This window comes from Porites lutea, chromosome 5 (assembly GCF_958299795.1).
Source record: "Porites lutea chromosome 5, jaPorLute2.1, whole genome shotgun sequence".
Taxonomy (NCBI): domain Eukaryota; kingdom Metazoa; phylum Cnidaria; class Anthozoa; order Scleractinia; family Poritidae; genus Porites; species Porites lutea.
In genome coordinates, this window is record NC_133205.1 from 27,089,810 (window position 1) to 27,115,041 (window position 25,232).

Consider the following 25,232-nt stretch of genomic DNA (forward strand, 5'->3'; position numbering starts at 1 on the left):
TTACATAAAGATGAAAATTTCTTATGATCTGGGTTTATTGCAATCGGAGTCGCCATGGCAACGTAATGAAGCCATTACGTTTTTCATTTATCGTTGAGTTTCTCTGTACGAAGAGTTTTTTGAAGAAATCGCTTAAGGGAGTATGTACCTGTCATAATTGCCTCCATTATGGCAAAGTTTGAAGAAATTCTATGAGAGCGTTTTCGAGATATTTCGAAATGCAGTTTTAAGAATCATCAAAGCAGTGAAATAGCATGCTAGCCGCTCAATTCGCTAATATTTTAAGAAAATGATAAGCTTTGGGAACACGGCTTCATCTTGTAGTGGATTGATTCCATTGAAAACGGCATACAAAAAAGAGGGGAATTGCTCTGGGCGATCGCAAGTAAGAAGGATTTTATTAACTTGCATTCAGCTGCTTTTGATACAGTTTTTGGAGCTAATTTGGTCCATTCCTAAAAATTTCGCATTTTTCCAAAAACTGCTCGATAAATTTTTTTATAAATTCGACAATTCCGAGATCAATCGTCAAAAAATATTCCCTGCAAGTTTTAAGGACATTGAAAACTGGGAAGGCTTTTAAATAGGGCCTCAAATATAGCCAATTTTCCCCCCAGATTTTGTGTTTACAAGCGAGCATCCTCATTATTCACTGGCATTGTTTTCAAGTTTCATATACACGTGCACATTTAGCAAAAAGATAGAATTTGCATCAAAAAGGGCCCTCGGTTAAATCTCTGGGATATGCTAATTACCGGGTAAAGAGGTTAGTGATAAATTATAACATCAGAGCAACTCTGTCTTTGTGAGAGTTTCTGTGATCTTATAACCCGAGTAAGATAATTAAGTATTGCATCCTACACGATGAGCCGTGACGTTCACCGTTTCGGCTCTCACTGCTATCTGTAACGACAAGCCAATTATTAGGATATACCGGATATTTCTTCGGAAAGTAATCGAGAGTTCTTTTTTAATGCAAATTTATATCTTTTGCTAGTTGTGCACGTGCATATGAAACTTGAAAACAATGCCAGTGAATACTGAGGACGCTCACTTGTAAACACAAAATCTGGGGGGAAAATTGGTTATGTTTGAGTCCCTATTTAAAAGCCTTTCCTGTTTTCAATGTTCTTGAAACTTGCAGGGAATATTTCTTGACGATTGATCTCGGAATTGTCGAATTTATAAAAAAATTTATCGAGCAGTTTTTGGAAAAATGCGAAATTTTTAGGCATTGACCAAATTACCTCCAAAAACTGTATCAAAAGCAGCTGAATGCAAGTTAATAAAATTCTTCTTAGTCGCGATCGCCCAGAGCAATTCCCCTCTTTTTTTGTATGCAGTTTTCAGTGGAATCAATCCACTTTGACATGAAGCCGCGTTCCCAAAGCTTATCATTTTCTTAAAATATTAGCGAATTGAGCGGCTAGCATGCTATTTCACTGCTTTTATGATTCTTAAAACTGCATTTCGAAATATCTCGAAAACGCTCTCATAGAATTTCTTCAAACTTTGCCATAATGGAGGCAATTATGGCAGGTACATACTCCCTTAAGCGATTTCTTCAAAAAACTCCTGGTACAGAGAAACACAACGATAAATGAAAAACGTAATGGCGTCATTACGTTGCCATGGCGACTCCGATTGCAATAAAACCCAGATCATAAGAAATTTTCATCTTTATATAATACAGTTGTGGTAACCTTTTTTCCATGTCTTTACTCATGCCGACGTAGTTAATGCTCAAACTAGGGAGGTATCAACCCCAAAAAATCCAGTCGGGCCACCTTAATATTGACTATTTTAAGTTGGTAGTGAATCAAGCCTCCCTTAGTTAATACATATCACAACAATAACCTATTGTAAGGAACAATACCTAGGATATATCTTATCCTAAGAGCTGTACGTGAATCAGGCTCAGGGTTGTCAGTAGATAAGAACAAAATGATGAGGTGTAGTGTGACGTCACAAAAGTTCCATTGTGTGAAATTACGGTATTGGTTGGCGCACTCAGAAAGACCAAGATGAAGAAAGCTTCCTTGCCAAAATCCAGCATGTTAGTGCAAATAGGTGGGGTGATATAAGCACTGTTATGCTAGGATGACTCCAAACCAATCCTTCTAAGATTGGCTTAGATTGTAACGTGTACGATTCAGGCCTGTTTTAAAAGGATTTGTATGGGGTCGTCAGATTATAACGGTGCTTACTTCTCTCACACTAATTTGCACTAACAGACTGATTTTAGCAAGTGATCATACTCGACCTACTTATTTTTCATCTCTTTCTTTATGCGCATGGTAACCAACCCCATTATTACACAAATTTATTTTTTGTGACGTCATCACTTCTCTTCCGTATTAGGCTACGTGCAAACGGGCCCAACAACTCCCAACAATGTTGGGAGTTGTAAGCCAACAATGTTGCGTGCGTTTGCACGGGCTAAAAGTTTGACCGGTTTCAAACTTTGCGCAACAACACGCAACAACATCCAACAACATGCAACAGGGTGTCCAAATGGACGCAACATGTAACATCCAACAATGCTGGGAGTTGTTGGTCAACAATGTTGCGTCCGTTTGCACGCAGCCTTAGGCAAACCCCTATTATCTTGCATGAATATGCATGCATAGCGTACCTTTTTCTGAGGTTTTGACAGCTGCTACTCAGCTGACGCCGGCCTTAACAGAAGCAATATCGTCTCTGCTTTCAAACAACTAGACATTCCTTTTCTTTCTTATTCTTTCGGGTCGTTGATTTTAGCCGGCCTCACGTGTAGAAATTTTCCTGTTAGTTCAACTTATTCCAAACTGTGTTTGTTTCAGTTTCCATTTACACATATGGTCGTTTGTTAAAAAAAAGATGTCTGTAAAGTACTTGGAATAGTTTTTGCTTCCTTGACGGACTCTCAAATACAAACTAATATTATTTTTATGAAATTTATAATATATCCTTTGGTACTTTTATAATATACTTTTATAGTATATCCTTCGCTTCATTTGTTAGATACTTGTAATAATCACAGCAACCATGTTGACATTAAGTTGCGTGTAAATAACGTTCTCTTTGGTCCTTATTACAAGTCTGTTAATGATATCGCAAACGGGCACGTAATTCTTAATAAAAAATTCGATACACAGAAAACGACAAGCGTTCAGCTTGAGTGATGTATTCTTCCTTGCACTGAGTATTTCCACTTTCTCCCTTCCCCGGATGCAAACCTCGGTTCTTTTGGTTGAGGTATAAACGGGATAGAGTGTTCATTCAAAAAAAAAAACCAATGAAGTAAAGCAAAAGCTATTTAACACCTAATCTCTTGCCGCCCGCACCAGATTAAACCCGAGTTCATAACGTTTGATATATATATTTTTTTGTTGGTTACTTTTCGTTAATAGCCCTTGCTTTGACTCTGAAGATGACTACCGCACAGGTTGTCGAAACGTCAGTCACTGTCAACAACAACAGTCCTATTCAGGACTACGTTCACCCGGACGATCAAACTCAACCTTATGAATAGCCCTTGTGTTATAAATGATTGTGCCGTACCGTTGTCCCTTAATCTCGAACACGTTTTACTGTTAAAATGTTAAAACCTCTTCACTTTTACACCTCCACTGCTGCCATTCAGTGGTATTTCCGTTGTCTTATTTGATGGCGCTTACATTAACATTTTGATGGTTATGGCGTCAATTTTTCGCAACTTGTGGCCACTTCTGGTATTTCTATCAGAGGCTATTAAGCCATTGGGTGCAGGAGTCCTGGGTTGTAGTCTTAACTGTTCTATCAAAACTCGTGTGGGGGCCCTGTGGTCCCTAGGCCTCAGGGTGCTGGCAAGCGTAAACGAGGAGCCTGGGACTAAACACCCGACGAACCTTAAAAATCACCTTTCTCTGGGGCTGAAAAGAATTTTCCCTATTAACGAAGTGTCTACGAAGTGTGGTGCGACTGATAAAGTCACAAGTCCTTCAGTGGTGGGGACATTTCACAGGGGTCTCGATTGGATTGTCATTCGATTAACTCCCATCGCTTGTGGTCAGAATTCTTCCTTTTTCTTTCAATGAAATAATAAACAAAAGGCCATTTCCAAGGTCCAAAAACTCTCACTTTCAAATGGAGTTTTATTTGCATGAGAATAAAAAATCATTTTATTCCAATGGAATCGCACTTAGCCTCGCTTTGAAACAGAGGCTTGGTCCAACTCGGAAAAGGCCTAATTATTCGATTGTAATTGGATAACATTAGAAAACAAAGGTCCACAGAATTATCACTGAAACATGCGGCATCGACTGACCGATATCGATTAGTGTCGATTTTTATCATTCTTTGAATACTCGCAGGGTAGAAAGGAATAACGTGAGGGACAACATCAAGACACTGCTTACATCGTATTTTATTTCAATTTGCCTCACTTTGGCAAATAGCCTAATTTATCAACATTTAATAATACTTCAAATATTAAAATTTGTATTTAAGTTAAATTTCTTGTTATTGTTACAATATTGTTACATGTTAAGCACCGAAAGCTACTTTCTAGGTGGCGAATTAGCAAAACACAAATTAAGAACACAGCCGTCTTTCATCGCTTCCGCCGAAAAGAATGAAAAAGATGTGTTTTTTTTTTTACGTTTTCGCTAATGGCGTCGGGGAACGATGAAAGGCGGCTATATTTGCCAACAAACATACCGTAAGTGCAGTGTTTCAAACTTTCCAATCACTTTGGGATTTAGGCAAAATCACAAACTTTTAAAAGAGAAATAAAATATTCTACTCTTTGAAACATTTGAAAAATGTTCAAGAAGTACAGGCAGGAATAGGTGAATCATTACTGACGTCATTCTTTACGTTTGTGCTCATTAGCATAAGAGTCAATCAATAGAAGGCGTCACCGTATGCACACATTAATGGGGGGCTTAGGCAACAACGACGGCGACGGTTACGAAAACGTCACTTAAACTTTAAATTCGCGCTGCCTCAAACGTTATCGCGCTTATTCCATCTCGTTTAATTTGTCATATGTGCTGTTGAATTCTGAAGGACTGTATCAAGAAAGTTGTTGTCTTGTGTTCCCGTCCTCAACAAAACGTGAAATAAGGCACGTTCACGTTGCAGCCGCGCAACGACGGCTAAGAAGTGTACAAAAAAGGCGCGATGCACGTGCAAAGTTGTTTTTTTGCTAATCTAACCTGCTGCCTTTTTGCCGTTCGCGTTGCCGTCACCGTCGTCGTTGCTTAAGCTCCCTATTGAATTGAAAGATTTGGTTAATTTGAGCAGCTTGTGCAATTTTCAGCTCTTTGCAAGCAACAACAAAGGAAAGAACAGTGAAAACTGCGAAATTGCTGGATGGCAAAGACGTTAATGAGCCCATACATTCTTTGTAAAGTTTCGGGGTTTTCAAAACTAATTTCTCCGAAATTATTCGGTATATCGGGCTCAAATTTTCACTGAAATTGTTATGCCCTTTCGATATTCAGAGAGTTTATTTTAATAGCTTGATCGGAGAATGAAAAGGATAATTTATGCCAATGGTGCAAAAAATGTAAACAAAGATTCGCTTATTAAGGAATGGAGTGTGAACAGAATTAAAGCGCTGAAAAACAGCAACAACAAAAACAAATTTTAACATAAAAAAAACAGCTCCAAAGTGCCAAAGGGTATATCTCTTTTAAAGGAAGCTTTAACTCACTCTATGGTGAAGATTAAATAGTTAAACATTAAATGATTTTCGCAGGACTTTCCCTCTTCACAGAGGATTTATTTACTAAAGTAATCATTGATAATTTGTAAACAGGTCTATATTTATCACAGGATTATTTCATTTTATGAATATACAACAAAAGAAATTCTTATCGCTGATACCTTTACTCCTCTTGACAGATAAAGGAAGATTATTATTATTATCATTCTGCACTGTTCGACTAATGGTTAATAGCAATATGCCGAATAAAATAATGTGCTCAACGAGTGCTTAAACCATGCACGTCAATAAGTTACTTGGGCTAGAAATATTTTTAACTATATCGTTAAGATCTCTCACATGTAGTTGAGGCCTATAATGGTCTTTGTTACAACAATTGATTGGATGCTTAAACTTAAGATGGCTCAATGTAACTACATATGTTCAACATTCATCTTTTTTTCACCATCCATTGCCATGTACAATACAGATACTTTGTTGCTTTTTTAAACTCTTCCTTTCTGCCTTTTTAAAACCGCCTGGAAATTCCGAAACAATCGAGAGCGTGACAGGGCCCCCTTCAAAAAATGTTTACCCTTCACCATGGCGTCATCACAATGAATTATGGGAAAATTATTTGCAAGTCGCGCGTGACATGTACATTGACACTACACCAGGCAGTCTAATTTCGTTATCGTCTTATCTTGTCCAGCAAGGTCACTTTAGCCGCCATGCATTGGTACGGTCATGTGACTGTTTCCTGCACGCAGTAAATTCTCACGTGCTCACAAGATGCACAGGAGGAAGACTCCACCGAATTGAAATAATTTTTAAGTCTTACTTCTTGTAAAGTAGGACGTCGTCTCTCAGGCTGTGTGAGTCTTGTACTCTCATCTGTAAAATACGGAAATATGGGCCGTATGTCGGTATTAGTCACATATGCGAGTGTATTAATCTCCACATGTGGCAAATGGGTGCCTTGATTAAGCAGAGCTAGCAAACTATTTGGTCTGTTTGTGCCATGGGTGCCATCAAAATATTGCAAAATGAACTCATTGCAATACATGCACAGAAATGCAGTGGTTTCACTTGTTGTCCCTAACAACTCGGTTATCATACACCCAGCTTTACTTTCTGTCTTTAAGGTGATTTTCACGTATTTTCTGTTCCCGGCGAACAAAATACGTTTACGCAGAATTTGTCTTGATTTCAAAGGTTACGTTTTGTGACAGGCTATTCAGGGGTGGTTTCTCTTCCTGATGTTTTGTGTTTTGTTTTGTGCTGCAATTATCTTAATCTATAACAGTGTAGTTCTTACCTGCCAAAATTACTTCAAACACAAAAATGCCATTTTACCCGTTTTAAAATGAAACTAAACTATCCAGGGCGTGAAAACAAAAATACATTTATGCAAAAAGGGATACATGCAACATGACAAAATCACAAACATGGAGAATATACAGTGTTATGTAGTGTAGTGAACAGATAAAAGAGGCAAAGTGTGCAAAATTAAAAACAATTGCAGAGAGGAAAGGACAAAAAGACTGACCAAGAGGCTTTCGCGTCATTGCGAATAGCAACGCTGCGAATCCCCCCGTGAAGGCTGCGATATTTTCCCAGAGCAGTGTAGTAGTTTTTCATGTGACAGAGACGAATAATGAGTAGATGTGCCCTTTAAGGCCCGGCAGGCAGGGGCGGATCTAGGGGGAGGGTGCCGGGGGTGAGCACCCTCCTCTCCCCCGACAGATGACCTGCGGCTTTCTAATACAACTGGTGTTCCGCAAAATATGCAGATATGTATGATATGTATTCTCAGCAGTTCACATTATGTTATTGGTTAGTCAAAAGCCTTCCGTTTTGCATTCGCTTTTAAAATTTGTTTACGTCACCAGTCAGTTACGCTATTCCTTTGTGGTGCGATTGTGGTGAACCCCGCCTCCTAAGAGAAATCCTGGATCCGCCCCTGGCAGGGCAGAGGGGTGGCTTAAAGGGGTTTATGTAATTTAGCAAAGTGCAGGTTAACAATTTAACAATTTAACATTTAAGTTAGCATTTAATTTAGGAAAGTGCAGCTATTGTTAGCGAAGAAAAGGGAAGAACCCTTCAAACCAGAATTACATTGCACAAATTCTTGTTTTTGACGAGGCTGTTGGCTGTCTGACTTGAAGTGCTTGGGGCTTTTATGTCTTGTGAGAAATTTTCAACATTTTCAACCCAGAGAAGGCCCTGGAAACGAGTGAAGAGGACTAACTGACCTAGCTAAACGGGACGAGCTTGCATCCGGCACAGTCCTTTGGGTGGTGTCTGTTAAGAAGAAGAAGAAAAAGTGAAGAAGGACGAGAAAGAGTTGAAAACCTGTCTGCCAAAGCTGATTAGAAATACAGTCAAAGTGCATACCACCTGAGAACTGCGTAATCTTGTACAGAGCTATAAGTTTGTCCGGCTGAAGTATTTTGGCTTACAATACAAGGGAACCAGTTTATTTTTACTTTTAACGGGCGAAAATTGGAATATCACGCAAGTTTATTGCGGGTGCGGTACGAAGAAGCCATTTTTCTATTTTATTCGAGAAATACCCCGATATTATTAAGCAATGGAAGGGTTAGTTGGACGGAACCTGTCTGACTGGGATATATTGTAAACATTTCTGGATATAAATACAATTGATATCCGCATAAGGGAACTAAGCATTCCTTGGCAAATTTTCTTCTATTATGACGACATAAACAAACACTTTAAGGGATTTGCGACTGAAGAGATTCTTGATACCCAGGTGATTGAGATCTCTAAACATCAGAACTGGACAGAAAGGAGCTGATGGTTTCCAGCGTTATGCCTATACAACGACCCGGAAGTTAAAAGACGAAAAACAAGTCAAAATTCATTAACGAAAAAAAGAAACAAAAAAAAAAAACACTTATCAATTGTGTCGACTTTATAGAACCCAGAGATAACCGTTTTCGCTCTAGCATGAGTTTTACTGTTCTCTGGACAGTGGCGCCAGGCTGGTAGAATGACGACAACACAGATGGCCCCCTTCGTGAGTGAAAATGATGAAAAGCTTGGAAAGGCTAACTGTTTTTGCGAAGGATCAGTGTCTTGGACATGGGACATTAATCCAACGTGACAATGATATGCATGAAAGGAAGAAGGAATGGAAGAATGGGGAAAGGGAAGGAATAATGCAACATCGAGAAAAATAATCAAAAGAAAAAGGAATGGATTTGACGGTTTGTAGTACTTTGGCATTTCCAGACTGTTAGGTGATTAAATACATGGGGGATAAAAGAAAAGGAAAGGTTTATTTGCACTTACCTGAAGGTATAGTGCCGTGTGAAAAGAAAAAAAAACAGCTCAGAGATAAATTGCTGTCAAAGTTGAACTATTTCAACTATTCAGACTGTGAAGTAATTGAAATCAAAGTGCAACGGAGAAAACAAAAGGGAGAAAAGTGAAAAGTGATTCAGTTGCACTGACCTGAGGGTATCGTGCAGTGTGAAAGACAGAGAGATATTGCTTTCTAAGTAGTTCCAGACGTGCATGTCCTGAAAGACCACAACAACACGGGCAGACAAATTAACAGGAGAGAGGAAGAAAAGCAAACGTGTTCGAGGGTTACCTCGGTGAGTGTCTTTTGATTGTTGGACCTAAAACTCAAAGGTAAAGTACGCTGGCTTGATGTTTTCTTGTTGTGGAGGCTCAGAGTTGCACGAGCACGTACCTAGTGCGGAGTCTGGGGAAGAACCAGCCTCGTCTTCGTCACGGTGACTAAACTCTGAAACGGAAAGCGAAAACCGTTTCACGTAAGTTGAAACAAATTGTCAACTGTACGAAACTATGTCTGATATAAGCGATTTGAACTGGTAGTATGATAAAATGACGACTTTTTAATTTATCGTTCCAGATGGAAGCATGTGACCTTGACTGAACTGGTCAATTGTAACTGTAATTGTAATTGTAATTTGTTTACCCACGGAGCACTTAGGAGTTGTTAAGAACACGGGGAAACGTCCTTGTGTTCCAGATCGAATTGGACTTTGGAGGCGTTGGTCTTTAAGGAGAGGTGAAGACCTGAGTACACTGAGAAGAACCTCTCGGAGCAAGGGAGAGAACCAACAACAAACAACCCACATATGGCATCGACGCTAGGATTCGAACTCGGGCCACATTGGTGGGAGGCGAGTGCTCTCACAACTGGGCCAATGACTGGAAAGTACTCTGGGACATGTTAGACGCTTAACAAAGAAGAACATTGTCAAAAACGATTGAAAGACAACATTTAAAGAATACTATACCTGAGCCTTTGTCGTGATTAACAGCAACCATCTTTCTGAAATTACAGGTAAATGGCACGAATATGTACAAGTAAGTTTTCAGGCATGATATTGTATTGAGTATTTTGTTAATTTGTTATTTTTTTCTCTTGAATCTTGTCCCTATGCCTTTAAGCCAACAACAATTGTTTTTGGACAGTTTGCCGTTCAGTGTGCTCACTCTTATTTAAGGATAAGAAGGCAGTTTAAACAGAGCGATTTAGACTCGCGTTAACGGCAAAAGGAAAACGTCGGTTTCAAGTTGAAACTGGCAAATAATCCCAAAAAATTTTTGTAAATCAACCTGGGTTCTGAAACTGGCGTTGCTCTATTTATTTCATCACAAGGAAATTTCTACAACAATAGCCTTCGCAGCAAGCGTTTTCGCTCGAGTTAATGGGTCAATTTTTGGCTCTCGTTACAACTTTCGCGCAATAAGTCGTGCGGAAACGCTTGTCACGAAGGTTACTTCAACAAGTTATTGAAGTTATTTTGAGAAGCTATCTGAAAGACTTGACCCGGTGTTTCATCCGCTGTGAACAATCGAACAGTATTTCACCCGATATCTAGACACTTCGAAGTCTTTGTAACCCTTTCAACCGACTTCTCGTTGTCTCGTCTTTGATAAATTACTGCACTTTTAGACTAAGTTTACAAGTATTCTTTCTTGACAGTAAGGCGCTCTACTTACTTCGCCGGACCTGGGGTCCTGATCTTTTCTACCGGTGAATTTGGTTCCTGAAACCGTGGATTGCTGATTGGAAAGGAAATTCGCTTCTTCTTCTCCTCGTGAATCCTAAAGGAATAATAGAACGCCATGTAATGGGCTAACACGCCTTCATACACCCCGCCTAGACTGCATGAATGCGATGAGATGATTTAAAGCAAGGTCTAAAGCTTAGAATTCAGGTAAGATAAAGAAAAATTTCCCTTGCCTATTAAACGCCCGTGTTATATCACCAAGTATACCTTAAATGAGTAAACTTTGATTCAACAAATACGAGAAACCATACCTCAGCACAAAACAGAACTCCTCACTTGGTCATGAAGCGTAACTATGGTTCATCATTTTTTCAAAATTTCACGTAAGTGTGTTTTTGTTGGCATTGTTTCATCTCACTAGTTCGTATAAATTTTGTAATTCTCTCACCACATCAAGCGTTAGGGGAGGCGGGTCGGGAAAATGTGCGCAAAAACCGCTTGGGGGCTGGGGAGAGACTGGTACGTGGAGCCTGTAGGCATTGTTTTCAATACCTCATTCCGGTATACCGGCTGCTGGTATACCCTCTGATTGGTCAATTTTGACAGTTTACTTCAACACTTATGTGAATCACTTTACTTCGCGTGGACAGAATAAAATAAAATATGGCGAGCGCGTGAAACTCTTCTACACAGTGCTCCTGGTTCGCCCGCTTTTTTCGCGCGTCCCAGTGCACTGGAGGAGAGCCTGAAACAGGCTAATTTTGCGTTTAATGACCAAAACACGATGCATGCCCGATAGTTATGTTCTCGATAATGTTCTCAATGATAGCTCCGCTATAAAGGAGATTAGATATGAGATTAGACATGTATAGTATATGCTCCCTGCCTAAGATTATTTTTTCTCTTAGTTTTCATGAGCTTAACACTCGGAGCAATGACATTGTAGGAACGTGTAAGGAGAAATTAGATGCTTTAGACTAATTGAAAAATAAGTGCAAGAGTTTAAAACTGTACAATTCCCAGGTTGACCCCAAAGTTATCTCAAGCCCAAAAATGACCACAAGTGGTTAAAAGTAACCCCAAAATGATCCCAAGAAGCTTTTGGAACGAAGTTGCAAGTGATGTGCTTATTATTTTACTGATATAAATTCGAATCGCGAAAAGATAATAAAAAGAAATAAAAGAAATGTGAATTCCAGTGACATATCTCCTGTTTACTGACTACTATTTTATGGTGAAATGGTTAATGTGTGGAAATGAATGATGTTTAGCGACGATTTTTTAGCTGATATTTTTGTCTATACGCACCAATTAGTTATGCACTGATAGTTCTTCATCCCCATTTCTGCTTTAGTTGGATTACTGAATGCGTAGGATGTGGAGAAGTTAACGTAATAAAATCATGTTAGTCGTTTTTCGGTTAAATGACGAAATAGCCATTTATTAAGGATATAAGATTATCAGTTAGTGATCGAAGTTAAATTAAGAGTGACAAAAGTTAAACTATCAAGATGATGATGTGTTTTATTAAACATGCCTCACCGAATGTAGACTTCCAACGCTTTGATTAGTTGTCAGATCGAATGCTATCCGAATCAGATAGACTCATTTGATCCATAGAATTTAAAAATACTCAGGCTGTGGCTAACAGATACCATCAACTGACGTGAAGATGACTACCGCACAGGATGTCAAAACGTCAGTCACTGTCAACAACAATAGTGTTATTCAGAACTACGTTCACCCAGGCGATCATACTCAACCTACTTATGAAATGACTTCTGGGTTCAAACCTTTTACAGAGGGTTTTCTAATGCGAGAGGAAGGAGTCGAATCAGTGCCTGTAAAAATGAACAACTGGAGTCGTAAACGGAGTCGTAAGGTGGACAGAAACGGAGTCGCTAGTGTAAGCACAAGTGTACACTACGGTCATCTCTCTATTCTCTAAATACTTTCTATTCTTAACGTTATTTGAGATAATTTTGCGATGTTGTGATTTCGGAAGTTTTCACAGTGTTTATCATTCTAGGTTAGGGATCATTTCGGGGTTGTGGATCATTTAGAAACGGAATCATTTCGGGATTGTACAGTCAGTGGTGTCTAAAGTTAGTTCCTTCTTTATTGAATAAAATATACGTGTGTTATTTTCTAGTGGATAAGAACAAACATTTTATAGGCTGCATCCGCTCTAAAGGACTTTTTCAACTTTAACTAAACCATTACAGTGAATTGTCCTTGGTGTCTCTATCTTATACGTCTGTTGGTGAAATTATGCGTCTTCTTTGGTAGTACTTTCCCATTGTGCTGTTTGTTTTACGACATTTTACGAAATGAAATTTGGAATTTTCTTAAATATTTGACTATGTGTTTTTCTTGGAAGTGAAAGGGTTAACCAGAAAACAAGTATAAAGCTTCCAAACTGACCTCTTTCTGTCGAGCTTCAATCGATAAAATCCTCTTAAAAATGCCAGCATTATAACAAGCACAAGACAGGTTCCGACGGCATAAACCACTGCATCATAACTGCTCCCTCCATCCTTCTTGTATGCCGCTTTCTGTGACGGCACAGCTGTAAAAATTGCCGGTAAAATTAAAAAAAAATTGCCATTAATGCGATCAGGAATTTAGGCATAGGTACCCCAAGCCCTCGTTTTGAACACCCTCCCCCCCCCTTAAAAACGCAAGACAAGGTGGGCTTTAAATATTCGTTCGTTCGCTCGTGTGTTCGTTCGTTTGCTTGTTCATTCATTCATTCTTTTTTTTACCCAGTGATACCTGTGATGTGCGGATCTGAGAAGTCGTTCTCCTGAAACTCCACATCTTTAAGAGGCCCTGTAGACTTGAGGTAGGCACGTAATTGAAATCTACAAAAGGAAAAAAAAGGCGATTTGTATGCTTTTTGTGCTTAGGCAGGTTTTGTAGTACTAATATCATCGCCAAACTGTTAAAACCGGCAGGACGTAAACAGTACTTGAAATTAACACCTCAAGTGCAATGGTTTTGAAACTCCTTAGAATATTTCTTCAACTTCTGTTACAAACTATATTCAATCAAATATTGAAGTGCGCAGTCTTTTCCTTTCGTTTGACTTTGTTTTTTATTACGCGGCTGGTCGGGGTGTCACTATAACGGTACGATCACATACCTGCCTCTTCCTCAAGCGTTCCTTAGGCTTAGTGGCCAGCATGGAACAAGCGAGAAGTGCGAGGCGCGACAGTTGAATTCAAGTGAGAAGTGCTAGAGGGGTTGAGGAACAAGCGCTTTCCTTATCCGCCCAAAAGTGATAGCGACTTCGAGCGACTGGAGACGAGGCTGATTACATACGCTCCTTGTATCACCACAGAGAAAGAATCGAGGCGTGGGAAAAAGTGAAGAGAGGGTCTTACGTGATTGTCTAGAGAGTCCTCATAGATAGGTACTTTATCACTGTGTCGGAAAATAAATATTGTCTAAATTGTGTCTAAAAAATCGTGATAATTAATCCCACTTATTTTTGTCTAAAACATCTTTATAAAACTATATCGCCGATTTGTACAATACTATATCATCGTTTCCTGTGCCTGCAGACCAGTTATTCTTGTCTCCAAAGACACCTTTTCGTAGTAGCTGTACTGACGACAAAGCACAACAAAGGCGACGGGATCCTTTACGACTCCTCTCTAATGAATAACTCCATAAAAGGCAGAAAACACTATCGGCTGAAGATCGAGAAAGTTAGCCGCTGCAATGTTTAACTCACCTGTATTTCACACCAGACTGTAAAGGCCCATTGCAGTAGTCTTCATCCCCTCGTTTGTTTTCACAGTTTTCTTCATTGCCGATTGTCAGTTCCAATAGCCTAGCTGATCTGATTGCGGGACTGGATGGTATCACTTTGGTGATATAGCGTTGATAAATAGAATCTTCCTTAGTGGCGGCTTTGTTCACTCGGTACCACGTCGTTGGTTCTTTCTTTGTCATTTCTTTGACTAGAACAAGAATGGAAGAAAATTGTAAGCGCCATATTGCGTCTGTATCTAAATCTTGGTATCAATACTATGAGAAAAAGGACTGCTATCATTAGTATTTTTGAGCTTGTGCTCCTTTTAAATTTTGTTCCTTGTCTCTCCCCACCTGTCTCCCCATCCTCTGGATCGACCGGTTGCCGATGCAGAGTTAATTCACAATCCACATTCTTAACTCCTGCCTCCTAGCCGTTTTTCGCCGAAAGTAATAAGAGATTATAAGAGTAACTGTATACTTACATTTGGGATCATCGTCAGAATACTCTTGTACAATAACACCATATTTGGCAATATTGTTAGGCGCCAGATACTTCAAGTTAAACCGAATAGTGATGGTGGTTTGCTTTGTTTCCATGAGAATGAGAGTGGACTGGAGCGGAGTAAATATCAAGATCGAGACATGAGCCTGGCGTACTGCTTTCAGCGGTGGTGTTCCGTGATCCATGACGGACACAGTTATATTAAACAGACGTAGGTTCTCTTGGTTTAGTCTCTTTAACGTTCTTATAGCCCCACTCCTGCAGAATTGAAAAGATTAATCTTACCCTCAATCAATCCTCTACTTCTATAACGACCGCTCTTCGAGAAATGTTCTGCTTTTGACTTCCGCATTGTTAGTAGTGGGCGAGTGCTCTCATCACTAGGGAGCTTAAGCAAAGACGTTTTTGAGCGATGTAGGTTAACTGGAAATGAGGCCTTTTCCTTTTTAAAATTTAGGAAAAACCGCTGCCCAAGAGTGCAAAAAGTCCACTTCCGGTTGACGTGCGTCTCTCAAAAACTCTATTAGGGAGCTTAAGCATAGACGTTTTTGAGCGACGTACGTCAACCGGAAGTGGACCTTTTGCATTCTTGGGCTGCTGTTTTTCCTAAATTTTTGAGCAAATCGTCTTTGTAAGAGTGAAGACACTTATCAATACAAATTTGGTAGCCTTAAGGCACTTTAAAAAGGAGAAAGCCTCACTTCCGGTTGACGTACGTCGCTCAAAAAAAGTACCTTAACGCTACCAAGTTTGTGATGCTAAGTGTCTTCAATCTTACAAAAACGATTTGCCCCCAAATTTGGGAAAAACCGCTGCCCAAGAATGCAAAAAGTCCACTTCCGGTTAACGTGCGTCGCTCAAAAAACGTCTTTGCTTAAACTCCCTAATAGTGGCGTGGGTTCGAGTCCCCGCGTGGACACTGTGGCATGTGTGTTGAGTTAGTTGTTGGTTCTCCTTTCTTCTCTCAGAGATTCTCTGCCGGATACTCTGGTTTTCCTCTCCTCCCAAAAGCAAATATTTCTTAGTTTCTATTCAACAACAAGGTGCTTTAGAAAGCTTAAATGCAGTCGGTCAAACCTGTGAACAAGTCCTCTAGGTAAAATGAAAAAAAAAATTGATTTGCGTTACAGTTGTTAGTCATGCCGGCTGCATAACAGAAGTAGGCACTGGGGTTGGGGCCAGCCTACCACCTACTAGACTCTGGGGTAGTACCTTGGGCAGCAGCCCCCTAGTCACCCTCGCATGGTTTACAATTCCAGTTTAATTTGAAACATAACAGAAGTGACTTACTTTGAATTAACTCTAAAATAGCCTCCGCCTCCGCTAACCAGAGAGTATTCCAGTTCCCGATTCTTGCCTCTGTCATCATCCTGCGCCACCACGTTTGCGATCACGGTTCCGGGTTCTGGTAGTGTAGATAATTTCTCTTTGTAGTTCTGTTTAAGAAAATATGGTTTGTTGTCGTTCACATCAAGTACTTGGATTCGAACTCGTGCAGTGGCTGACTCGTGATTTCGGGTATCTAGAGAGGAAAGTAAGCCATATCACGGGAATAAGCTACAATCGGCGACAAAATTGTGGATACACAGCCAATCAGTCAGTCAACAAACAATTAACTAAGTATTAGTAACGATTCATTAAATCAAGCTATCATCACGTTAGCTGTCACGTTACTTTTTTATTAAGTTCCTCGAAAATCTGAACAAAACTTTCAAACATAAGCCTCAATGTTCTTTTGCAAGCCCTTTTTTCAGGGTCTTCGAAAATCTGTGATGTATTACTAAAAACTTTGAAAGTTAGCTTGAAATATTATCGATAGCGTCGAGGAATGGAACGATTTACGCAATGAATAATGGGCTTAAGCCTGTGTTTAGGAACTTTTGAGGCAAAAACATTTAAGTATCATCTAGAACATAGTAGAGGAGACTGGCTAGGAAACCTGGCAAACCCGGCAAACATAAAAATTAACTATGTCTAGACAAGACAGTGTGAGAGTGGCAGAGTACAAAATAAATGTTATTGTTGTCAGTCATTTTCGCTTTCTTATTACGTATATTAACCTCTCCAATCTTGAAATATTTTATTATCCAGCTGTTTTAATTTAACTGTGTTGCGCTGTTTTTCCTGCCCACCTCTCTTTCGCCCTCCCTCAAATTAAAACGTCTGGACGTGACAGGCTAAAAGAACTTCAACTCAGTCTGTACCCTTAATTCAAATCTTCATGCGTAAGGTTTTTTCTCTGAATGTTCTTTGCATACTTTTTAGCGAAGTTCTCTCGCGCGCAAAGTGCACCTTAGGTAAGAAAATTAATTTAAGGTTATCTATGCATCTAACTATGCATAGTTTTATTTATTGATTAGCTGTTAATTGATCAAGTTTGTTTTTCACTTAAAGTATAGATTGGCAGTGGTCCCAAATTCATTGTCTAAAGTAAATTATAAATGCATATACCGGAGCTTCGCTTTTAGCTCTGGCTTAATCTATGTATTAGCTAGACTTACCTACAGCTCCTACTTCAAATGGAAAACGGTCCCTCGTTTCAAAATCCAGCGGTGTAATTAGTTTTATGATGCCCGTTTGGGGTCCAAGAGTGAAATATTTTTCTACTTGTGGGTCACGCAGTTCAGTAAAGTAGTAGGTTATTTTGCCTTTGTAGCGACACTTGCCTTCTGTCGCACTCACTTGCAGGATTTCTGTTCCTACGGGGGCACTTTCGTTGACATTTGCTAAGTACTGCGCAATCGGAAAGAGAAGCCTGTCCGTGCATCGTCCAGAAGATCGTAGAACTTTTATATAAACGGAGACGGGTGTAGAATTCATCGGTTGTGTTCCGAGATCCGTAGCATAAATGGTCAAATTAAAGAAATCGGACAATACTCTCGTTAACTTTTGTCGAACTTTTAAACTGCCATTATTGTCCAGGGAAAAGGTATCATTAAAATTGCCACTTGCTATAGAATATCGCACTTGTCCGTTTGTCCCAGTATCGCGATCCATAGCGGTCACTCCAAGTATAACCGAATCCACAGAGACGTTTTCGCTGATAATTTTCTGGTACGGGCTCATCACGAATCGAGGGGCGTTATCATTACAATCTAGAACGTTTACGTAGACGTTGGACGTGTCTAGAAGATAATATGTCAGTTAGACTCGCATAACATTAGCAACGAATACTTCAAAAAGGGGCCAAGATCGCTTCATCTTCACCCCGGAGTTAGCCTGAGTATCAGGCGTTTGTGGGGGAAAAGGGGAAAGATAAAATCTCCTCTCCTCTAGCCCCTTAGGAAGACCTGATACTGAGGCTACCCCGGAGTGGTTTTAGGAAACCTAGGTATTTAACTTAATGCACATTTCACAAGCACCTCACCATTCGTGTGCCACTTCATTTCAAACAGTGGAATACAGAATTATTGTAAGGGACTCGGCTTATTACAGCTGTACAAGTAATTACTTAACTATACCTGTTTCGGGATGCCCGCTCGCGTCTCTCTTCTCTGTATCCTTCGCAAACAGTACCAACCTAATGCAAGGAAAGAAGAGCTATTCACCACACTGCCGTATCCTTTCTACTCTATCCGAGGTTGCCTTGGCAACAAAAAAATAAGACTGAGCTGTTTCAAACCAGAGAAGGTAAATGATACTGAGGGATATAGTCACAGACCGTTATTTTTTTTAAATCAGCAAAACCGAAACTGTTGCCTAATACTAAAAGGATGTTAATTTCTTGTGATAAAAACAACAGCAACAATAGACAGAAAAACATTGATCCTTCCGTTCCCAGAAAGTGGCCACGGTAAAAACTTACCAAAAAAATCCTACTTTTAGGCACCGTCCACACTTATCCAGATATTTTTGAAAATGGATATTTTCCCCTCTGTTTTCAACAAAACATACACTGCGTCTACACGTAACTTATTCAAATCATCATTGCCCGTCCATACGAAAAAATTTAAACATTGGTAATACGATAGCATTTCTCACAGAGCATGCGTTATGCTGGTAGTAAATGATGTATGATTTTTTCGCCCGTCCACACGTAAACGAGAGTGGCGATTTTTGAAAATGCTGGCTTCTGGAGAGCGTTTTTGAAAAGGTGCGTTTCCGGTGACCATTTTCACCGGATACGTGTGGACGATAGGCCAAACAGGAGGAAAAAAGGATCAATTTATGTTGCTAGGAAACTGCCCACCTACCCCTCCCCTAAGCTAACATTAACACTTACTTCTCGCTTAGGGTAAAATGATGGTTTTGGGGAGGGGTAGGTAGGCAGTTTCCCAGAAACCTTTATTCATCTGAAGAAATATCCGTTTTCAAGCAAAAACAGATGCGTGTGGACGAGGCCTTAATTTGTAGAATCCGAAGAAAAAAATACTGGTACTCAAAAGTTAAGCCAAGCGGGTTGCATTTGAATGGTTATACAATTTCGGAAATTAGAAGTAGCTCAGTGCCGTAAGAATAAAACCAGCCAATTTTGTTCGGTTAGTTGGCAAACGCACAAGAATTCACATGAACCAATATTGCGCTTGTTTTACTGACGGGAAATTCTCTTAAGCTACATACTCCCTCTTTTCTTTCTTTCTTTCTTTGTTTCTTTTCTTTTTTTCCTTTTAACACCCCCCGCGTTAGTTCAAACTTAGCTTCGGGGACCCCGCGTTTGTTTGAAACTATAACCCATCTATTCAGAAAGGGGTTTTACGGCTGTTCTTGATAGCTTTGTATCTTCAGTTGTTATTACGGCACAAATGAATGTCTGAAAGTTTTCTCAGCTACTTTCCGTTTATGACTGTGCCTTTGATCGAGAAAATTTGCTAGCATGCCGACTTAGAGCCTTGCTGTGTACAAAAAATGGTTCAAAACTCTCCGAAAAGGGATTTTTGGAGGACACTGTTAAGAAGGCAGGAAAAAAATAGCTGCAATCGATGATTAACAGGATTCATAGAAATCACCCTCTATATAGAAAGTAGTGTTTCGACCATTTCATTAAACCTTGATTATTTACATTTTTTGTTGTTGTTGTTTCAAAAAGAAATCGCTGTATTTGTTTTTATTAATAACATACCTGTAGCTTTTTACTTTCTCATAGTCCATAGCTACCTTGGTTTTGATTTCTCCTGTGTGTTTCCCAATACTGAAGTACCGATATCCGTTTGGATTTCCAATACTGTAAACCACTCCTTTAGATTTTTTGTCAAGCTTACGCTCCGCTTGCGATGTTCCGTGAATTCTAGTTCTTCTCATGCCAGTGACGGCGCGAACAGTGAGAATTCTAGCTCCGACTGGCGTGTTTTCAGATATTGATACATGATATAAAGGCAAATCAAACTTGACTTTGTGCTTTTGAATTTCTTCGATTGTTATATACACATCTGCTACATGTAATGAACGTTTAGGAGGTATTCCTTTGTCACTAACAAGTACTGTCAATGTGTAGTTTGATCCTCCAAGCGTGAGCAACGATTGTCGCGTCCGTACGACGCCATCGTCATCTATTGTAAAATACGTTTTATTTCCTGTGATAATGGTGAAGTTAAGCTCTCCATTGACTCCATAATCATAATCACGTGCTAGAACTCTCGTCACGGAGTTCCCTGTTTTGATTGCTTCAGAGACGCGGATTGTGTATTTTAAATTCTCAAAGAATGGTCTATGCTCATTCACTGGTAGAACCCGCACCCTAACAATAGTTAAACTCTTGTGTGCTCCATTTCGTGCTTCCACTTGCAATTCGTATGGGCGCGTGCTGCGATCCACTCTTAATTTCTGATCGAGCAAAATTGTTCCGCTTCGGGGTAGTATCCGAAAAAGAGTCCGGTAATTTAACAAGCGAAACGAGATCCGCGCATTTTCGCCTATGTCGGCATCTGTAGCGTTAACTCTGAGCACTTCGGATCCAATGGAACGGTTGCTGAAAATTGTCACCGAGTAGTTGTGACGCGAAAATACCGGTGGGTTATCATTCTCGTCCGTCACGTTGATTAAAATCACTTTGGTAGTCGTTTTGTTTTCATCGTTGTTGGTAGCCTGGATTGTTATAGTGTACAATGACTTTGCTTCTCGATCCAGTCTCTTAGATGCCACTAACGATGCACTTTGTCCGCCAGGGTGTGGTTCGAGTTTAAATGCGTTTCCAGTGTTTCCTGCAGAAGACAAACAAACGCATAATAGATATGCAGAAATAAAATATTAAGTAGAATATTTAATGCAGGTGATGATGATGCTAATTATAATGTTGAAGATGACGATGGCGAAGACTACGGTCAGTCTCTCTTTTTTCTTAGTCCGTCGAAAGAAACGCGCGAGACACGAGAATGACCAGGTGAGTGACTTTTATTAATCGTTTAGTTTTTAAATATGAATTAGCTATGTAATATACTAGATATACATACCGGTATATATTTTTTAATTCTTACTTTTTAACTCTTTAAAATTTCTTACACTTACTTACAACAAAAGATATGTATTTTTATCCTTTGATAAATAAAGACTTTATTATTATTACTTTTATTATTATTAAGGCGCGAGACAGGAGAGGCGTCTAGCGGCGTCGCCGCTCGACGCTCGCGCTCGCTTGAACACCCTTCACTAAAGCTGAGAAAAACAGAGACAACTCATAGTCTAAGCCAGTTATCTCTTCTGTCCAAAGGTTTCTTATATCAATCGAACAAATCTAAACCTGAAATACACAAGTTACCGAATACCTTTTATAATGTTGTACTTTATTGATGAATTTTTGTTCCATCGATTCTTTGCGTGCCCAAAAATGTTCTTGATGATCTGTCCTGGTTGATTGTTCTCTTTGACTTGCAGCACGTTTGACAAGTCAGTAAAAACAGGGGCGGCATCTAAAATAAAAAAGGATAACACCAATTTAGGTTTCTGGAGAAACTACCCACTTACCCCTCCCCTAAGCTAACATTTTGCCCTTAATTAGAATTGTTAGTGTTGGCACGGGGTAGGGGTAGGTGAATTAACCCGAATGATAGAGCCGGGGAACTAAGGAATGGGAAGAAAAGTTGTAAAATTCTTCCAATTTTCCTCAGGAACAAATAAACCCAGGCTCAATAGATTTCGGCCCAAATTTTGATCCCTTCTGCAGTAAAGAGGTCATCAGGTGCTAGCAGGGAGAAAACAGACTTGTGCTTCTTTGTGTAGTTGTCTTTTAAAATCTGTTAAACGAATAAGGCAAACAAAAGAAAAAAGGGAAAAGAATACAGGAAAGTAGTCTCCTCTCTCGTTAAGACATTAAAGTTAGACGAAAGAGGTCTTGTAAGTTTAAAAGTAACCATGATGATCCCAAAGACGGATACGTAATAAACTTTCTATACTAGTTCTAATGACGAGTAGAGTTTGATATCGGGGATAAGAAATGATAATATTGTCTTCAGTATTTTGATGGACATCGCTGAACAAAATGCACACTTACCGAACCAAGAGTACCGCGTGAGTGAAGTAGAATAGTCACTCGGACCATCGGGCTTTGCAATTTTGCATGACGTTTTCGAATAACACGTGACCATATAACAGACATCCCCCAATACAAAAGCTACGTCACCGGCTCGTCTGTTGCAGGCCTGACGCACGCACCATGGCACACTGGAGGCTTTTCCCAGGTCTGTAAATACTCCAGCTCTTATGTCCTTTTCAAATGTCCTGTTGTAATATGTTTTGTTGGCGATGCAAATAACGGTAGATGTTGGGTCATCTAGTGTAAGAAAAGTGTTGTTACATACTTACAAAGCGTGAAATACACAATTCTTCTATAACAAGCATTCCATCTTCAAGATTTCATACTATTTACTCTAGAAAAATACACAGCTATTTCTAACTTCCATAAAAAAATTTGTGAAGACACTGGGTTCAAACAAACGCGGTCTCAAAAATTTCGGTAACGTTCTCTGAATTAAGGCAGAACAGTATTTTATTAGCTCCAGCAACATGTTTCTATAAAAAGGAAACTTCTGCTTAAAATATCCCTTGACCCCGGGTTAAACGGCTTGCCGTCTCTTATGCAACTGGGCTGAGCGGGGCTGTCGCGGTGGTGTTTTACAACATGAAACCCTGTTGTCGAATGTTCAAAAATTGCTAAATTATGATAAAAAAAACCTTCCGATTGGAGTTTATCCCGGTAAACCCCAACCCCAAGGCTAAATTTTACTTAAAGATTGGCCGCATGGCTATTCAGAGTCAGAGTTTTTTCAAATATTAAAGTAAGGCGAACGTAATGCCACTTTTTGACAGTAAAAGGCCTCAGATAATACTTGACTTGCTCAGGACTGCATGTACCATTACGTAAAACAGAAGCACGAAGCGAAGTCGCTTATTTAAGTATCCCTTTGTATTTTCCACGAAGTGACCTGTTTTGGATACCATCAAACGCTTTCCTTGAAAACCAAACAATCATAGCCTCATCTTTAAATTTTAGAAACTTTGGATGCCAACGTATTCATTGGGGATTTGGTGAAATTGAATATTTGCCTGCATGATTTCTTGAAAAGGAGAAATGAAGCTGGATTTACAAATTGAAGAAGCAGAAAGTAAACGATAAAAGCATTTTTCATTTGTCCAGCGTTGCAACATTCAATTAACGTGAAAAGATAAACTCACAATTAACCCGAAAAGATAACACAGGTAAACTTTGTGGCGAGGATACTCAGATACCGAAAATTTCAAATACTATATGGCTTCGCTTTAAACATGTAATTGGGGTAAACATCAAGCCCTTAGCTTGAAAGCGGCAATACCACAGTCATATAATTCCTTTTGTACCCTCAATGTCTTCCTACTTACCGATAACCAAACTTTCCGATATTATGACTCCGAAGTTAATAAGTAAAAATATCACAGCGGCGATTCGTCCGAGCTCTGCTGGTCTTCTCTCCATCGTTAATTGATTTCTAAGATGAAAGCATAAAAATCATGCAGTTTTAGAAATCACTTTTGTCTGTCTTATGATACAATCAATGAGTTTACCGCGAAAAAAAATTTGCTTCCCCATCTCTTTCTAAAGAAGTATTTCTGACTGCGATAAAAAATAACAGTTCTTAGAAAAAACTGCCCTGTGATATTAAGAGTCGTTTTGCCACTATCGCAGTAAAATATTGCAGCTTATCAAGTCTTGTCAGAACTAAGGTAGCTTTCTGCCAGCAAGCGAAATAGATAATAGTCATTGTTTACATTGATCTATAATGAGGAAAATCGTTTTTGGGCCTTTCATGACTATTGAATGGTTTTCAATTTTAAGCTGCTCCTTTTTGATTTTGGTAGTTCTAAAGGAAAAAAGAAAAAGTTTATCATAACAAAAACATTCGAGGTTTGAAGTGCATTCCTAATTGTTAAGGGAATTTATGGACCTTTCATGTATTAATTTTTCGAAATTTAGGTGTAATAATAGTGACATATCCTCATCTTTTTTCTTTCAGGAAGTCTTTTATTTTTTTCTTCTGGCTTATAGCTTCCTGCTTACGTCAAAGTTCAGTCAGTTTATAAACAATCAAATTACTTTTACTGCGAAATTAGAATGCGGCAAAAGCAAACAACTTTCGTTCAAGTTAAAACATAATTAAAAATAGTATCCAACATTTCCTGTGTTTTGATTGATTTAAATGTAGGTTATGAACCCTGTAACAACCAAAGCTTTGGATATAATATCTTTTTTACAAAAACAAATTTGTCCTCACTTTCACCAGAATATAGGGAGTATTAATGAATTCCTAGTAAGCTAGGTTTACGTCTCCAACCAGCGGAATCGAGCGGCTAAGTCATGGCTCAAACCCCTATGATTTTATAACTTTTTTGACGCTCAATCATGGTAGTTTTCCAAAATTAAAAGTTGGCAAAAGTTGAAATAACGAACACGCTTGCTTTGCATTAATTGGTGTTCTCGGCGATAAAGCAATGCAGATATCGTTTTTCAATGAAAATTTCACCTCCTGAATAGCGACAAAATGGTTAGCAACTAGCATAAGGTACTAACAACATTGCGACAGGCTTTATCCCCAGCCTACTCCACGGACTGTTTACACGCCCGGGTATTCTTTGACGTGGCCTTCTTCGTTTCTGCTTACGTCCATGAACTGCCATCTTTCCCTTGATTACTTTATACAGAGTTCACTAGCAAAAACAGTGAATTATGCATAACTTTGAGGCGTTGGGATAATTTCTCCAGGCGCTTGAGGCTTTACTAAGAAACTAGTCGCAAGTGTGACGACAAGCATCTTCAAAGAACCTTGATTTGTTTGTACTGGCTTGTAGATGTTACTAAAGCGGGGACTGAATGGAAAAC

At 39.3% G+C, this 25,232-nt stretch overlaps 1 protein-coding gene across 1 annotated transcript; it reads right to left on the reverse strand.

The window, feature by feature from the left end:
• Nucleotides 1-4,369: 4,369 nt before the first annotated feature.
• Nucleotides 4,370-25,022, reverse strand: LOC140937341 (cadherin EGF LAG seven-pass G-type receptor 2-like). Its single transcript, XM_073386892.1, has 16 exons — nt 24,924-25,022; nt 23,738-23,844; nt 22,374-22,652; nt 21,649-21,792; nt 20,010-21,087; nt 18,412-18,470; nt 17,452-18,075; nt 16,241-16,472; nt 14,931-15,208; nt 14,426-14,654; nt 13,462-13,550; nt 13,111-13,255; nt 10,676-10,780; nt 9,967-10,001; nt 9,393-9,446; nt 4,370-6,565 (listed from the first exon to the last, which is right to left on the reverse strand). Exons 1-16 carry the CDS (start codon nt 24,926-24,928, stop codon nt 6,417-6,419), a joined length of 3,612 nt encoding a protein of 1,203 aa, XP_073242993.1. The 5' UTR covers nt 24,929-25,022; the 3' UTR covers nt 4,370-6,416.
• Between the last annotated feature and the right edge of the window lie 210 nt (nt 25,023-25,232).

What these genes read in the sequence shown, in the direction of transcription:
- LOC140937341 (XM_073386892.1), bottom strand. An exon ending in TAATCACGACAAAGGCTCAG is followed by an intron (nt 9,447 to 9,966) that starts GTATAGTATTCT and finishes TTTCCGTTTCAG; the next exon opens with AGTTTAGTCACCGTGACGAA. An exon ending in TTCCCCAGACTCCGCACTAG is followed by an intron (nt 6,566 to 9,392) that starts GTACGTGCTCGT and finishes CGTATTTTACAG; the next exon opens with ATGAGAGTACAAGACTCACA.